The 17,246-nt window shown below is 31.3% G+C and overlaps 3 protein-coding genes across 3 annotated transcripts in view; all 3 read right to left on the bottom strand.

Moving 5' to 3' along the window:
- Positions 1-570: 570 nt before the first annotated feature.
- On the bottom strand, positions 571-7,007 carry LOC108741067 (synaptojanin-1). Its single transcript, XM_018475694.1, has 18 exons — positions 6,646-7,007; positions 6,358-6,584; positions 6,169-6,296; positions 5,949-6,113; positions 5,655-5,799; positions 5,426-5,599; positions 5,193-5,359; positions 5,044-5,125; positions 4,820-4,972; positions 4,603-4,759; positions 4,040-4,516; positions 3,838-3,983; positions 3,400-3,537; positions 3,018-3,341; positions 2,691-2,918; positions 2,495-2,624; positions 2,323-2,435; positions 571-2,244 (listed from the first exon to the last, which is right to left on the bottom strand). Exons 1-18 carry the CDS (start codon positions 6,770-6,772, stop codon positions 1,999-2,001), a joined length of 3,327 nt encoding a protein of 1,108 aa, XP_018331196.1. The 5' UTR covers positions 6,773-7,007; the 3' UTR covers positions 571-1,998.
- Positions 7,008-8,308: 1,301 nt separating this feature from the next.
- The window catches only part of LOC108741191 (galactokinase-like), an 11,435-nt gene continuing 2,497 nt past the window's right edge, over positions 8,309-17,246 (bottom strand). Inside the window, exons 2-7 of the mRNA XM_018475893.2 lie at positions 13,866-14,043; positions 10,844-10,994; positions 10,655-10,780; positions 9,852-10,033; positions 8,761-9,035; positions 8,309-8,565 (exon numbers count right to left, since the gene is read on the bottom strand). Of these exons, the coding sequence (XP_018331395.1) occupies positions 8,452-8,565; positions 8,761-9,035; positions 9,852-10,033; positions 10,655-10,780; positions 10,844-10,994; positions 13,866-14,043 (1,026 nt within the window). The 3' untranslated portion in view covers positions 8,309-8,451. The remainder of the gene's footprint in view (positions 8,566-8,760; positions 9,036-9,851; positions 10,034-10,654; positions 10,781-10,843; positions 10,995-13,865; positions 14,044-17,246) is intronic.
- On the bottom strand, positions 15,375-17,135 carry LOC112905013 (galactokinase-like). The gene is made up of 3 exons (XM_025976509.1): positions 16,918-17,135; positions 15,827-16,101; positions 15,375-15,631 (listed from the first exon to the last, which is right to left on the bottom strand). The coding sequence occupies exons 1-3, from the start codon at positions 17,093-17,095 to the stop codon at positions 15,518-15,520; spliced, it is 567 nt and encodes a 188-aa protein (XP_025832294.1). The 5' UTR covers positions 17,096-17,135; the 3' UTR covers positions 15,375-15,517.

The raw sequence follows: 17,246 nt of genomic DNA, 5'->3' as shown, positions 1-17,246 counted from the left end.
TCCACTAATGAACTGTATTAAAAAATAGACTAGTGATTAATTTGTAGCTTTTCAAATATTTCGACGAGGTTTTACTAGAGGTTCACGAAACTGAGTCAGTTTTACGAAAAGTATTGTTTTAATTTAACTCAAATAAAAGAAAGGATAGACTATGATACACTGGTTTTATTGATCTAATATATTATAAAGTGGATAGTATAGCACATAATTATGTCATTAAAATATCCATTATAATGCTTCTTTTGATACGCTTTAAACAGTTTTACATAGAAACATTTTACATGTTTATTTACGTTTAATGCGTGCGTATTTTTTCGACTACAGACATTTATTAATTCATTAAAAAAAAATTATACTATACAATCAATCAATAACTCTTATCTTTTTTCATTCAAAAATATGTACTACTATGTGATAGTTTTTACAATTAATACTTGTTAAATTTTAATAGAATAGTATTTTTTAATAAATACATAATGGCAATAAAGTTACACTTAAAGTGAATAATAAATAAACGTATAAATAACAAAAATAAAACCGTATCAAGTCTATAAAAATATTGTTCTTTGCAGCTACGATTAAAAACTAAACATTTTATTATTAATAATAATGTACATAATAGGAATAAAGAATAGGAAAAAATGGAATATGGTTTTGCAAAGTACTTGAACAGACATTACAAAAAATACAAAAATTACGTATTGATATACAAAACATGGTAATTGTGCAGACGACGGAATTATATCACTCATCCCCTGCGCCTCCCCCTTTCGCTTTCACCTAAAAACTTTTTTATTGTTCTACAAAGCCATCTCTATCCCTTCCCCTATTTGCCTTACCTACGAGTAAAGGTTTCATTAGTTAAATAATAATTATCATTTTCAATCTTCACTTTCAACCCTTGTGTCTTCACATCTCTTCCCCCCACCTAATATACACTTATTCAGTGTTCTACAAGGTCTTCCCTACCTCCCTCTCCACCCTTTTTAGCGTAATACTTGATGGAGAGAGAGAAAGCCCCATCATCTGCACAACTACAACATTACTTTCTTTTTACTGTAAAAATTTTTACAGTTAATTTTATTTTAATTGGTTAAAAGAAATAATTATTTTCTCCTATCTATATTTTCCGCACTGTTAATGAATTAGTTATCGCTTTATCGATTAATCGACAAGTACAACAAATATTAAAAAATAATTGATCATTTGCCATAATATAAGCCTAAATATTTAATAACTTTGTTAGCAACCTAATCAGCCGCAAAAAAATGAGATTACACTCATGTAACTAAAAATTGAAAACAAAAAATCGCTAATTATATTGCAAAATTATCTTAACAGCCACAGCCATACTACTTGTATGTATCTATAAAGACAAATATTTTGTTGACTATTTGACTAGGTATTCAGTTTTTATAACGTAATTACAGAGATGCCTTTTTGTTCGTGTTAAAATTAATTATTAATCAACGGGTATTTCCTATTTAAAGCACTTTTAAATTTAATGTATTTCTTCCTTTTCCTTTACAGTACTAGTAGATTCTTACTTAAAAGAAATCAGATTTTTTTCCTTCTCTTATTAGCTATCAGTACTAACTTTCTTGAATTTAAAAAAAATTCTCTATTTTTTATAGTTTAGGAAAAATTTAGGAATCAATGGAAAATGTAAAATATTGTGCCATAAAATTTTAAAATTAAAAGTTCAAAATCTGCATGCATGTTTTATATAATTCTATCAACAATTAAAGGGAGTGCAACATTAAATTTAAAATACTTTCATATGAAATAACCCTTCCATTAACCATCCGGTAATTTTTCTAATTAAATTCGCATCAATAAATGTTTTGTATATACTTAGACATATTTTTTTCTATAGAGAATATCAACCTAATATCAATAAAATTCGAACTAAGAAACAAAATTGTTATGAAGCATCCCTCAAGTATTCTACATATTCAATTCTCCATATTTTTAATTTCATTTGATTAAATAACAATTTTAACGTGGTGGTCGAGCAGGTAAAGGAGGGGGTGGGGCAGATCTCGCGGGCACAGGTGGTGGCCCCCTCTGGCTCCCGTTATTTTCAAGTCGAGGTGGTGGAGGGGGAGGGTTTTGCGGTTCAGGGCGACTAATGTCTTCGTCATTAATTTCTTCATAAATACCAGTTTCTTCTGGTGGTAAATCTGGTGGAGGATTTTTAGGAGGAGGGGCTGCTTCTTTGGGAGGAATGCTAATTACACCCGCCTATTTTCATACCAACCAATTTTCAAATTAGATAATGCAAAGTAAAGATTCACAACATGAATAAAAGCTTGTACTTACCACTGGAATGGTCCTTTTTGGAGTAAGAGGAGCGCTTCCAGGAGGTGGTGGAGGCCTAACAGGAGGGGTTGGACGAGGAGGTACATTTTTATTAACTTCTGGAATGCCTAGACCTAAAAACCATTCACCATTAGATTGTTTATTTAAACACCTTTTTTAATTTGTAACTTACAATTGTAATCTGACGTGTAATTTGATTCATATAGTGGAACTGCGTTACTCGAACACAAATCAATTTCTTGTTTCACCAACTTTACCCAGTTCGGGGTTTTTAAAGAAATCGTTAAATTATAGTCCAATACCTGCAGCAAAATTAAATAAGCTTAATAAAATAATTCCATGACATTTGAGAGCTATGAGTATATTACCCGTACAACCTTCTTCGCGGCTGCACTAAGAGCACACTGACCATCCCTAAAGGTTACCCACATGGTATCAGCTACAAATCTTACTAATATAACCTCCCCAATATGAGACAACTCATTCAACAAAACCATCATTAAATTATCATCAAACACTGTACCATCTGCGTTCTCGGGGGGAGTCTCACAATGGATTATAATAGTTCCATCTGGAGGTCCCAAGTTGGCAATTACCTAATGTAAAAATGCCCTTTTAGAAGTTTCCAACGATGTGTAACGTAAGATCTAACATTGGTAAAAAAAATTGAACCTTTCCAGAAGAAAAATTATTACCTGGAAAAATATTTGATCCCTTCTTTCCGGATCGACTTGGCAAGCTTCGATATCTATCACAGCAATAACTGGTCTATGGTCGCTCTGTTTTAACTCCGCACGACCATAGTACACCAAGGTACCAGGAGACCAGTTGTCGTTACGACCAGAGTTCTCTAACCCCATTTGTCGACGTTTCCACAGCACTCGATCAGTCCATGCAGGAGCACGACATTTTTCGCTGGTGTCGTAGTCGTCACTGAACAAGTCATATTTATAAGTTGGTGGAAATGTAACATCGCCTTCTATGAAGTTCTTGAACACATTTCCCGCTTCGCGTTGTTTCTACATACATACGTCATAATATGAAGGGGCTACATTAAATATATACAACCAAAAGTACCTTTAACTGATCGAATTCTAGGACCGTTTCTAAGTCACCCTGACGAATTAATTCCTTCATCTCTTCTTTGTCCATATCAACTCGATAATTAAAATCTCCACACCAAAACACGTACTCGTGGGAGTTTAAGGAACGACCCTACAATGATTTTAAAAATACAAATAGATTTCCTATAGGATTAAACTTTTAAATCAAAACCTATCACGAAGAATTAGCTTAGAAGACATTAAACTTTTTTTATGATTTTTATTACTGTTTGATCCTCTCATTGACAAATGTTATAGATGTTTATAATTTTTATGTTATGTATTAATGCTTTCTATCTCAAATTAATTTTGTTTTGTTTAATCTGTTTACGACAATAAACAATGTGATATTCTAAAGATTAATTACTTGAACAATTGTTTTTATGATGAAATGATATAATGAAAATTTTACCATTGGAAATGCAATTCGCCTGGTAATTTCGGCGTAATCTGCATTCCTTTCATTGACCTGTGATTGCCCAGCAGCAAAGTGGGCACAAACAAAACACACAGTCGTTGCATGAAATATAAATCGAATAGCGACAGCTCCTTTATTACCTAAAACACAATTTTTATTGTTTTGTCATTCTTTATGCCACCCTTGTTCAACTTGCCAGTTGCTCCCCCCAGTCCAGTCTTTACTGAATCGATGGCAACGTCTCGTATGTATGGTACGTGCTCTGGTCTGACGTAAATGTACAAACAAACCCCCACCAACTGTTGATATGTAAGCAGAGCATAAGGTTTATCGCGTGACAAGACTTTTTGTAATTCCTCAGCCCAACTTTTAGCATTTTCACTGCTGGCAGCCATAATATTGGCGGCGTTTAGGTCTACGATTTCCTCGAAACCAACGGCGAAGATGTCGACAGGAATTTGAGCGACCTCTTCGTGAGATACATTGACGAGTTTAGACCCGTTAAGAAGATGAGAGTCTAATAACCAATCGGATAAAGATACGTCTTTGTAAACTACACTGCGGAAATGTTTTCCTCCATTAACATTATAAGTACCAACTGCCACACGAGCTGTTATAGGAGAGGTGTACTCTTTGTAGAGATTACACATTTCACGTAGTACATGAGGAGGTGCTACAATGCGGATCAATTTTTCAGTTTAGGGTTTGCAGATAAAATTTACTTGACTTTCTTTTTTTCTATCTTTTTTTGGTACTTACCATGCAATGTGTTGTAGGGTAGCAATGTTCTAGCACGGTCCGCTAATTCACTATCAAGTGTTGACCCTACTAAAAGTACATCAATGGCTTCTTGCTTTGAGTTATCAAGGAGATTGTTTTGAATTGTTCTGGCTGCTGATCGTGCTCCGTCAATCAGCTAAAGTTCAAAGAACGTTTAGAAAGCAAATAATTTTTAATTTTATGATTAAAAATACACCTTAGATCCTCCCTGTATGGCTCCGGTACCTGCATAAATTTTGCTTACTTCATTTCCATTATTTATCCACATTTGTTTAAAGACTTCTTCGAATCGGGTCACTGTTTGTTTCTTATCAACCAATTGCATTGCAACCAATTGTTTTGCTAATACCTGATCAATCAATTTAATAATGAACTGTTTATAATACGCTTAATAATTATTAATCTATGTAAGTTATTTACCTCTAAACCAAAGAATGTTTGAACGCAATTTGTTCTATCTAAACAGTCTAGACAGTTAGTACGAATCGTTCCAGTTTGTAAGCTGAAAAGGAGATAATAAAAAAATTAATTTGCATTTAATAAAACAAAATATGTTATAGCTATTTTACCTGCAAACGTTTCGACCTTGTGCATGATAAAATCCGAATTCTTGCATTTTTTGTTCTACTCTTGCCTTAAGTTTAGCTAAATTAGTTTGATTACCGCCCCTACATTCCTGATGGTAGTCAAACACAATATGCGGAGTATCTGCATGCGCAGACTCTTTATGGTGTTTCTAGAAAAAAGTATCTTTTATCTCTTTTAAAAACGTTTTTAAATATAACATTAAAAATTTACATACCTGAAATTCGTGACTCAGTAGAGCTTCCCCCTCTTTGCTACCAATAACACTAGTGCCCAATAAATTAACTATTACTTGACTGCCATAGCGCTGCTTTAAAGTTTGCATATGACGATCAAACGCTGCCTTAGATGCTTCAAAACCTCGAGATATTTTGACTTTGTGGGCTCCAACCTAAGAACACAAATGTAAGTTCATTTTGAAGCAATCTGATGAAAATAAGTAGTACTTGAACACCTGGCTGCTCCCAGAAAAGAGGCACTGAACCTCGTGTTTGCAAATATGAAACAATTTCATTATCCAAATAAATTACTTGTTCAGTTTCAACAAAATTTGCTACATGGCCCTCATCATTAGTTCCTCTAACATTAAACCTTTAAAAAATAAATAACTGCAATGAATAAATAAATAAATCAGTAAACTAAGTATACAAATGGCAACTTTTCTACCATCATGGAGCTCTTATTGAGCTTACTTACTGTACCTACAATATAATGCATTACAGTAAATAAATTATTTTTACCTTGTTCCTGCTCTTTCACAGCTTAGCCTGGAAATGACTGCTGCAGTTGCCTTTCTGTGTCCAGCATACACTGTTCTTATTTCAACTGATCCACACATAGCCTGGACAAGCCATGAATTACAGTCTACTCCAAAACGAACAAGATGTATATACAGCATACGGTTCCTTAAATTAGAACCAATAACAAAATGTAACTTTTCATATTATTAATATATATTACCAAAAGAATCTATTGTCTGTTTGCAAAGTTTTTTGCCTTCTTTGAGCACACAGAGTCAAATCTAATGCTGCTCCACGATTAGGACTCCAGGAGAAATAAAGTGTACCAGAATTGAGTAATTTCCTCACCTTAAAATACACAAACATAAATTTTGTAAGGCTGCAAAGTAATAGATAAATAATCAATTACTTCAACAATTCTATCTTCATTTTGTTGGTAATGTAAAGGAATAAATTGTGTCTGTGTTATTCGAAAAATTTCCGAGTCGCCAATTTTGCCTACTGAAAAGCAACCTGTAACCATTACAAGATATAAGATGCTGGATTCTCCAGCATTTAGCTGTAAGACTCCCAAGCTTGCATAAGCATCAGCTATCTTTGTATATTGTTTTTTAACAGCTTCGGTTTCTTGTGCAGCTACAATTTTAAGGCAATATGAGGTTTTCTTGAGATGCTCTATTTGAAATATTGAACTTACAGAGAACAGCAACTGCATTGGATTCAAACAGCAAAGTTTCTTCTCTTGATCGAAATTCAAGCAATATACTATGAGGATTGGGTGGTTTTGATTTTTCAAGAACTCGAAAACCCTTAAATAAAGACATGCTTCTTAACTTTCTCTTTTTGAAACACCACTAAAACTTCCTGTGACACTGCACACTCATTGCTTTTCTATTTAAGGAATAAAAACACAATAAAAAAAGAGAAACGCCAGAACAATTATGAATAAATAATGAATATTTGCTTTTAATTAGACTACATTTTATTCACAATTACTAGGAAAATCAGCACTTCCTATTCAGATAGAATTTCGGCTTAAAGACCTGTCAATTTTGTCAATATTGAGTTATAACCACACTTTTTTGATAATTAATTGCATGTGTCTCAATAACCCCCTTAATTCTTAAATTGCCAGTTTTTTAAAATTACAATAATTATCGGATAAAGCCAACTATAAAAAAAATAATTATCAAAAATATCTTGCTCAACCTGTTGACTCAATTTTTGCCACCATTTGTAATTAATTTTAAAATAAATGAATTCAAATTAACGTTACACGAATTACATTTTGGATTATACAAGAGAGAAAAAGAACAGATAGTGTGATTAAAGTAAATAAAACGTTCTCAAAATTAATAAAAAAAATACCCTTATAATGTTTCTTCCTATTTTACGATGTAATATTGAATTAAGAGAACAATTTCTTTCAACAGCTGTTCTGGTAATTAAATTCAACGTTTTACGTATATCCAGTGATATGAATAATAAAGAGGGGAAAAGTGATGGAAGAAAAGAAAATGAAAACGAAAATGATTTTCCTGATACACCAACTACTTGTTGTATGTCTGGTTGTGCCAATTGTGTCTGGATAGAATATGCTGAAAAATTGAATAACTATTTTAAAGACGGTGGAGAGAAAGCAATAAAAGAAATTAATGAAAAAATTGATGACCCAAGCTTAAAGGCATTTCTCTTACAAGAAATTAGAATGCGAACTAAAAATAGCTGATAGTTTACACATAATTTATATTTTAAATTGTAAATATATCTTAAACAATTTTATTATATCTATACAATAGGTTACAAATTGTGTTATAAGCAACTATTATTATGTCTACAATAAAGAAAAGTATAATTTAACACTAGTTTTTCAATTTCTGTTGATTTGGAATTATCCAACTATTTGAATTTTGAAAATAACGGATAATTTGAATATTTTGTTGTTATTGGTTAAAAAGGACTACCAATCACATTATCTAAAGTTTTTTGTGCTGGAAATTGCTTTATTGCCTATTTATTATTTATTATATTATAATTACTGTTTATAATAAATGGTAGGTAACTATCGAAAGATTGAAATACTTAAGACATAAGTGTAATTATCAAAAAATTGACGATTAAATGTTAATGAAAGTAGGCGTGAAGCTTCTGTTTGAATTTTCAAAATGGCCATTCTTTTTAGCGCTTTATTTAAATTTTTTATTAAGTTTGAAATTGAAATGAAAACCTGAAATGGAAACATTTTTTTAAAGTTGGAAAGTTATAATTGAATGAATAAAATTGTTTTTATAGTGTATGCGCCTAATACCTACTTGCACGTGGAGACAAACGACAAAAAACATAACCACACAAAAAAGAAGCAGAGTCGATTGTTTTATTTATTACATTTACTTGATTTATTTAATGTTTATTTAATTTATGTACAAAACGTATTAGCTATTGTATTGGAAAATAGGTTCCTACCCGATATTGTCATCAATATTTCTACAATTTTGTCCTTTTTTTACAAGCTGAGGATTTTGGCACCATCTCTAGGAGTACAAATATAGAATGTTGGTTTTCCTTTAAATTTTTTTGTAATATTACGGATAACTTCATCAACAGCGTTTTTGTAAGCCTGTAAATAAAAAAATATTCTTTTTTTCATATAATCTAATAGCAAATATTAAATAATAAAGTAAATATTTTGTTGCAAATTATTTTTCTTTTTAATTTATGGAATGTATAAATATTTTGCTTCCAAGTCTCGTCTACATTTATTACTATTATTACTTGTACAAGTGCAACAATCCTTTTTTTGTAGTTTTCTTACCAATGTAACTGTACAGCCCCCAAAACCACCCCCGGTCATCCTGCTTCCCAAAACTCCATCCACTTGTAGTGCCAATTCAACCAAAGTATCCAATTCGGGACAAGACACTTCGTAATCGTCCCTCAAAGAGTTGTGACTTTGTACCATTAATTTTCCGAATTTTACGAAATCTTTCTCTTTGAGGGCTTCTGCGGCCTGAACGGTTCTTTCGATCTCCGTGACGACGTGACGAATTCGCTTCACAATTTCTTCATCTGTTCCTATCGACTTCAGATCTGTAAAGCAAGTTAATCACTGTGAGTTTATTTTTGTAGTTGGTCAAATTCGGAAGGCGAAGTCCACAAAAATTATTTATTTGACTGAAAGAAAACTATTTACTACTTTGTATTGCATTTTACGATGTTTAAACTTAGCTGTCTTCTAGTGCAATAATTTATCAAAAGCAAAAAAAAAAGAAAGTGATGAGTTTTATTGTTGTGGTCGGGTCAGTTTCGGAAGGCGAAGTCCACAATAAATTATTTGCATCTTACGATATTAAAACTTAGCTGCCTTGTAGTGCAATTTATTTCAAGTAAAATAAATTTAGAGTGTGATGAGTTTTATATTTGTGGTTGGGTCAGTTTCGGAAGGCGAAGTGTGCAATAAATTGTTTGATCGAGACGGAGCGAAAGGTACTTCGCCACATCGTTTCGTCCCTCATGCTAATTAAATTTATCTCTTAATTCAATTATTTAATACAAACAAAACAAATTGAGACCATGAATTTAAGTTTTCTAGCTGAGTCAGTTTCGGAAGGCGAAGTCGGCAATAATTTATTTGACTGAGAGGGAGAGAAAGCTACTTCACTATATCTTGTTCCTTTTCTTTTAAACGTGTCTTAAATAATTTATCACAAACAAAACAAATTGAGTGTGTGAGTTTCATTTTTATAGTCGGGTCAAGTTCGGAAGGCGAAGCCCGCAATAAACTATTTGAATAAGAATGTGACAGGTATTTCACTACTTTTCCACCTCTGAAATGCGATAATTTATTAAGGACTTTGCCTTCCTGATTTGACTCGACTGTAAAATATATTAATTTTATTTTCATACAGTCGATATCGGCGAGGGTGGCGTCCCTTAAACTGAGCTTTTTAAGTAGAAGGGCGGCCTGCTGACATTGCTGTTTCCTTGTTGAATATTCACTTCCGGTTAGTTCGTGTTTAACGTTCGAGTTTGTGACCAATATCACTAGGTCAGGGTCAGCTAAGGGAATTAAAGTTGATGTCATAGATCTGAGAGAGAGGTAAGAACAAAATAATTCTTTTTTTTAATTTCCGACCTTAATTTTTAATACATTAGTTTATGTAGGTGCATGAAAATATTATTTATCGTTTTTATTATTAACAGTTGTAGAATAAATGAAAAATGAAATTTATTACATCGTGTTTTAGTCATTACTAAAAAATAGGTAAAAATTTTCATTTATGGTTTTTCCATCCTATAAAGAAATAAATAAATAGCAAGTAATGCTAATAATATATTTAAGTAATTAAAACTATTATAGATAAAGAAAACTAGTCGTTAAAAATAAAATAGATAGAGAAAATGTATTAAGTTATTATTAAGTAGATAAGGCACGTTGTAATTTTTAAAATATCTGTTACGAACTTAATGGCACGTCATAAAAGTATTTAATATATGTACATATATAAACATAATGTCATAAATATACACGTACAATCTATAAAATAAGTAATGTTATCATGGACACGTTTTTTTGTTGTACAGGGTGATAATAATACACGAAATTACGTATGTAAATAAAGTTTCATCTCAAAATACGAATTTTTTTTTTTTCATTAATAAGTAGGTACCATTTTATTACATAATCTTTATGAAGTAATTAATTTTACCTGCAGTCTATTAGAAGAGCATGATCCTTTTTGCCCATGACGGAAATAAATTGATCCATGACGCCACATGGTACATCTGCGAAGTCGTGTTCAGCTTTTTGGCAAATTAATGCTTTTTCTATAGGACTATGTCACAAAACATTACATCAAAATATCGTTTCTAAAATTTGTTTAAATTTATGAACTTACGACACTGAACTATTTCCATTTAAAGCATCTAAAAAAGTGTATGTTGCTACCTCAAAAGACGCGCTACTAGATAGTCCTCCACCCGTTGGCACACTTGTTGCAATAACTGCTTGGAATGATGGTAAATTACCCTTGTATTTGGAAATTACTCCTGAAACACAATATGGCTAAACTGCAATCGTATTAATGGTATTAAAATATTAACAGTCAGCTTACTAAGTAGTCCTAAAGTTAGCAGAAAACTCAATAAAGTAGATACTATTCATAAAAATGTGCAAACGTTGGCACAACACTGATACTAATGATTAAAAAAACTGTATATGCTAAATAGTGTCAAATGCCTTTGAAATTTATTGTTAATTTTATTTGTAAATTGATAACATTTAAGCTGATGACAGAAGGAATAATGTTGTTTAACTATAAACAGTTAAAGTACGTTTGGTTTGTTGTTAAAAATTAAATTACTAAAGAGTGCTAAAGTAGACCTACTACTAATTGCAATAGAAATCAAATCAAATTTACTTAAGAGTGCTAAAGATGGCCCATAACTAAAGATGGTTATACACCATTTACATAGAATGGGCGAATGATGGTTTTTGAATCGAAATTGTTACTATGTGGACACACGTACTGGTGAAGCAACCACTATAGTGATATTCACTAATAGTGTGCTAAAGTAGATTTCTGGGTAGTCAGTCAACGCTGGTAGGCGATGTTAAATACACAGTGTCATCTTGTTCTGATTGCTTTGAGATTAATTTATAATGATGATACAGATGGCTAAAGCACCCTTATTTTATTTATTGTTGGCAATTCTTTAGTGACCAGAACACTGCCACAATTGGTACAGTTGGTAAAGATTACTAACTACACTAAAAATCAAAGTTTTACTTAACTAAAGTTGGTCCGGTGTTAAACAGTTCTGGACCGTCCACCAGAGAGTGACAATTTTTGATCAAGATTGTTATTATAATATAACCAACTGCATTAAGAAACAAATTAAACTTACTTAAGAATGCTTAAGTTGGTCCAGAACTAAGGATAGTTCTATACTATTTGCTAGAGAGTGTTAATAGTGATTTTTGTATCATAATTGTTACTATAATATAACCAACTGTACTAAGAATTAAATTAAACTTACTTAAGAATGCTTAAGTTGGTCCATAACTAAGGATAGTTCCAGACTATTTGCTAGAGAGTGTTAATAGTAATTTTTAGATCAAAATTGTTACTAGAATATAACAAACTGCATTAAGAAACAAATTAAACTTACTTAAGTATGCTAAAGTTGGTCTAGAACTAAGGATAGTTCCAGACCATTTGCTAGAGAGTGTTAATAGTGATTTTTGGATCAAAATTGTTACTAGAATATAACAAACTGCATTAAGAAACAAATTAAACTTACTTAAGTATGCTAAAGTTGGTCTAGAACTAAGGATAGTTCCAGACCATTTGCTAGAGAGTGTTAATAGTGATTTTTGGATCAAAATTGTTACTAGAATATAACAAACTGCATTAAGAAACAAATTAAACTTACTTAAGTATGCTAAAGTTGGTCTAGAACTAAGAATGGTTCTAGACTATTTGCTAGAGAGTGCTAATAGTGATTTTTGAATCGAATTTTTTACTATAATATAACCAACTGCATTAAGAAACAAATTAAACTTACTTAAGAATGCTTAAGTTAGTCCAGAACTAAGGATAGTTCCAGACTATTTGCTAGAGAGTGTTAATAGTGATTTTTTGATCAAAATTGTTACTTTTATATAACCAACTGTATTATGAATCAAATTGAACTCACTTAAGAATGCTAAAGTTGGTCTAGAACCAAGGATGGCTGTAGACCATTTGCTAGAGAGTGTTAATAGTGATTTTTGGATCAAAATTGTTACTATTATATAACCAACTGTATTATGAATCAAATTAAATTTACTTCAGAATGCTAAAGTTGTTCTGATTGATTTGAGATTAATTTGTTATATTACCGAATAGTTAGCAACTTCACTGTAGATGTTTTTGAAGAAATAGTTATGGCACCCTTATTTAATTACCAACTGTATTAAGAATCAAATTAAATTTACAGAGTGCTATAATTGGCCTAAAACTAAAGATGGTTATAGATCACTTCCTAGAGAGTGCTAATGGTGATTAATTTTTGAATCAGAATTGTTACTTAGCTGATTGGTGAAGCAATAGCACTGTAGTGATGTTTACTAAAGGGTTTTAAAGTAAATATTTGGGTCTAGGACCATCCATGGGTAGTGTTAAAAGCACAGAGACATTTTGTAAGCTCCGATTGCTTTGAGATTTATTTATTATTTTACCGACCAGTTAACTACTAAACTGTAGCCGTTCCCAAATAGATAGTTATAGCACTCTTATTTAATCAATTGATAGCACTGTTTAGTGACCAGAGTATTGTCAAATTTTGTATAGTTTTGTGAATATTACCAACTGCACTAAAAATTAAATTAAATTCACATAATAGTGCTAAGGTTGGTCCAGAACTAAAAATGGTTCTAGACCATATACTAAAGATTGTTAATGTTTTGTTTTTGATCAAAACTGTTACTATACTGAAATAGGTACTGGTGTTACAAAGCAATGTAGAGATATACATTAAGGATGCTAAAGCAGATTTCTGGGCCAAGATTGGTAATCAGCCAATATTGGCATTGACCAACCATTTTCTTAAGAACGCTAAAGTTTGCCCACTTCTGAAACATTCACTAAACAGTGCTAATAGTGATTTTTGAACTTCATTTTTAAAATATAACTAATTTGTAAACTGCAATATTTATTTCAGTATTTGAAATACTTCTTAAAGATTTATATTTGTATTTTTTTGAAACAGTATTTTATTTATATTTAAATATTACGTACTTAATAAATGTTTCTATATTTGTATTTAAATATTTTTTTTTGTGTTTTGGACAAGCTTGCGTAATTGTTTATTCATTTTATATAAGCTGTTCTATCTAATACGTAGATAATTTTATTTTATGTTTTTTTTTTTTAATACCTCTTACGTAATTGGCCCATTTTGGTTTTCCACGTGGAATGACTTTGACTAAAGCATTCTTATTGGGCATTTCAATTTGAACCTTTAAAGGTGGATCTACTGCTTCATTTGTTGTTAAAATAACGGATTCTTCTCCAGGTATTTGACTTCCTACAATTACCGTAACGAGAGGAAGGGCCTGCAATTATCAATCCTTTATCAGTGTATTTGTGTGGTACTTATAGTTCTAACACTGAAAATTGATACGCAAAATGTAAATCGATCAATTTTTGTTGAATTACGGGTTGGCTTAGGCTTTCATTCATTCATTCATTTTATTCTGAACGAAAACATCTGTATCATTTTTATCTTTTATTTCTTAAGTGTAGATAACGCTCACTAAATAGTTGATCTGATTATTATTATTCACTAGATAATCGTAAATTTTTTTACTATCGGTGAATATATTTTGACATAAGAATTAACTTGAAACTATAAATAAAATTAATGATAAGGAAATTTCAGTAACTTGAGTCAAATCTTACGTTCATATAAGACTTTTTATTGCGTAAAATAAATCCGTATTTAGTTTTTTTACGTTAAAAAGGTCTAAAAAAGTTTTATTCAATTTGTATTACTATTGTAAAAATATTCAGTTAAGGATATAAAATTGTTTTAGTTGATTGTCTAATGTTTCAGGTGATTTGGTTACAAAAAGTAAGTAATAAGAAACAGTATTAATTTACTTAAGTATTATGTAACGTATTATCAGGTAAGTAATAACCAGCTATAAAGAATTTCTATTGAATTGANTATCATTATAATTATTATCTTCGGACTCACTATTACTGAGAGGTAATGGTTCAGGGTGACATTGGCTCATATCATTGAGGAGACATGAGCACATGAACACCTCTAATTGCAGGCCAATCTCGGTAGTCTCTTTTATTCTAATAATATTAATCATTACTACGTAAGTAATAAGAAACAGTATTAATTTACTTAAGTATTATGTAACGTATTATCAGGTAAGTAATAACCAGCTATAAAGAATTTCTATTGAATTGATAGACGTTTATTATGATGTGGTGCATTTCCTACGTGCAATATAAAGATAAAACTGCATATTACATAATACGAAATAATTTAAACATTAATAACCGAACAAAGGGGTACGAATATCGTGACAGTAACATTTAACACTAAGCAATTTATTTTAATAGACTAAAATAAATTATAAGGAAATTAAAATGATTACTTGCGATAGTTTCAAAACTTGGGACCCGATTAAATGTTAATGAAAGTAGGCGTGAAGCTTCTGTTTGAATTTTCAAAATGGCCATTCTTTTTAGCGCTTTATTTAAATTTTTTATTAAGTTTGAAATTGAAATGAAAACCTGAAATGGAAACATTTTTTTAAAGTTGGAAAGTTATAATTGAATGAATAAAATTGTTTTTATAGTGTATGCGCCTAATACCTACTTGCACGTGGAGACAAACGACAAAAAACATAACCACACAAAAAAGAAGCAGAGTCGATTGTTTTATTTATTACATTTACTTGATTTATTTAATGTTTATTTAATTTATGTACAAAACGTATTAGCTATTGTATTGGAAAATAGGTTCCTACCCGATATTGTCATCAATATTTCTACAATTTTGTCCTTTTTTTACAAGCTGAGGATTTTGGCACCATCTCTAGGAGTACAAATATAGAATGTTGGTTTTCCTTTAAATTTTTTTGTAATATTACGGATAACTTCATCAACAGCGTTTTTGTAAGCCTGTAAATAAAAAAATATTCTTTTTTTCATATAATCTAATAGCAAATATTAAATAATAAAGTAAATATTTTGTTGCAAATTATTTTTCTTTTTAATTTATGGAATGTATAAATATTTTGCTTCCAAGTCTCGTCTACATTTATTACTATTATTACTTGTACAAGTGCAACAATCCTTTTTTTGTAGTTTTCTTACCAATGTAACTGTACAGCCCCCAAAACCACCCCCGGTCATCCTGCTTCCCAAAACTCCATCCACTTGTAGTGCCAATTCAACCAAAGTATCCAATTCGGGACAAGACACTTCGTAATCGTCCCTCAAAGAGTTGTGACTTTGTACCATTAATTTTCCGAATTTTACGAAATCTTTCTCTTTGAGGGCTTCTGCGGCCTGAACGGTTCTTTCGATCTCCGTGACGACGTGACGAATTCGCTTCACAATTTCTTCATCTGTTCCTATCGACTTCAGATCTGTAAAGCAAGTTAATCACTGTGAGTTTATTTTTGTAGTTGGTCAAATTCGGAAGGCGAAGTCCACAAAAATTATTTATTTGACTGAAAGAAAACTATTTACTACTTTGTATTGCATTTTACGATGTTTAAACTTAGCTGTCTTCTAGTGCAATAATTTATCAAAAGCAAAAAAAAAAGAAAGTGATGAGTTTTATTGTTGTGGTCGGGTCAGTTTCGGAAGGCGAAGTCCACAATAAATTATTTGCATCTTACGATATTAAAACTTAGCTGCCTTGTAGTGCAATTTATTTCAAGTAAAATAAATTTAGAGTGTGATGAGTTTTATATTTGTGGTTGGGTCAGTTTCGGAAGGCGAAGTGTGCAATAAATTGTTTGATCGAGACGGAGCGAAAGGTACTTCGCCACATCGTTTCGTCCCTCATGCTAATTAAATTTATCTCTTAATTCAATTATTTAATACAAACAAAACAAATTGAGACCATGAATTTAAGTTTTCTAGCTGAGTCAGTTTCGGAAGGCGAAGTCGGCAATAATTTATTTGACTGAGAGGGAGAGAAAGCTACTTCACTATATCTTGTTCCTTTTCTTTTAAACGTGTCTTAAATAATTTATCACAAACAAAACAAATTGAGTGTGTGAGTTTCATTTTTATAGTCGGGTCAAGTTCGGAAGGCGAAGCCCGCAATAAACTATTTGAATAAGAATGTGACAGGTATTTCACTACTTTTCCACCTCTGAAATGCGATAATTTATTAAGGACTTTGCCTTCCTGATTTGACTCGACTGTAAAATATATTAATTTTATTTTCATACAGTCGATATCGGCGAGGGTGGCGTCCCTTAAACTGAGCTTTTTAAGTAGAAGGGCGGCCTGCTGACATTGCTGTTTCCTTGTTGAATATTCACTTCCGGTTAGTTCGTGTTTAACGTTCGAGTTTGTGACCAATATCACTAGGTCAGGGTCAGCTAAGGGAATTAAAGTTGATGTCATAGATCTGAGAGAGAGGTAAGAACAAAATAATTCTTTTTTTTAATTTCCGACCTTAATTTTTAATACATTAGTTTATGTAGGTGCATGAAAATATTATTTATCGTTTTTGTTATTAACAGTTGTAGAATAAATGAAAAATGAAATTTATTAC

The sequence above is a fragment of the Agrilus planipennis genome, unplaced genomic scaffold (assembly GCF_000699045.2).
Source record: "Agrilus planipennis isolate EAB-ADULT unplaced genomic scaffold, Apla_2.0 scaffold21, whole genome shotgun sequence".
NCBI lineage: Eukaryota > Metazoa > Arthropoda > Insecta > Coleoptera > Buprestidae > Agrilus > Agrilus planipennis.
The sequence above is the reverse complement of the archived record's forward strand: the minus strand, read 5'-3'. Positions and strand labels throughout refer to the sequence as shown.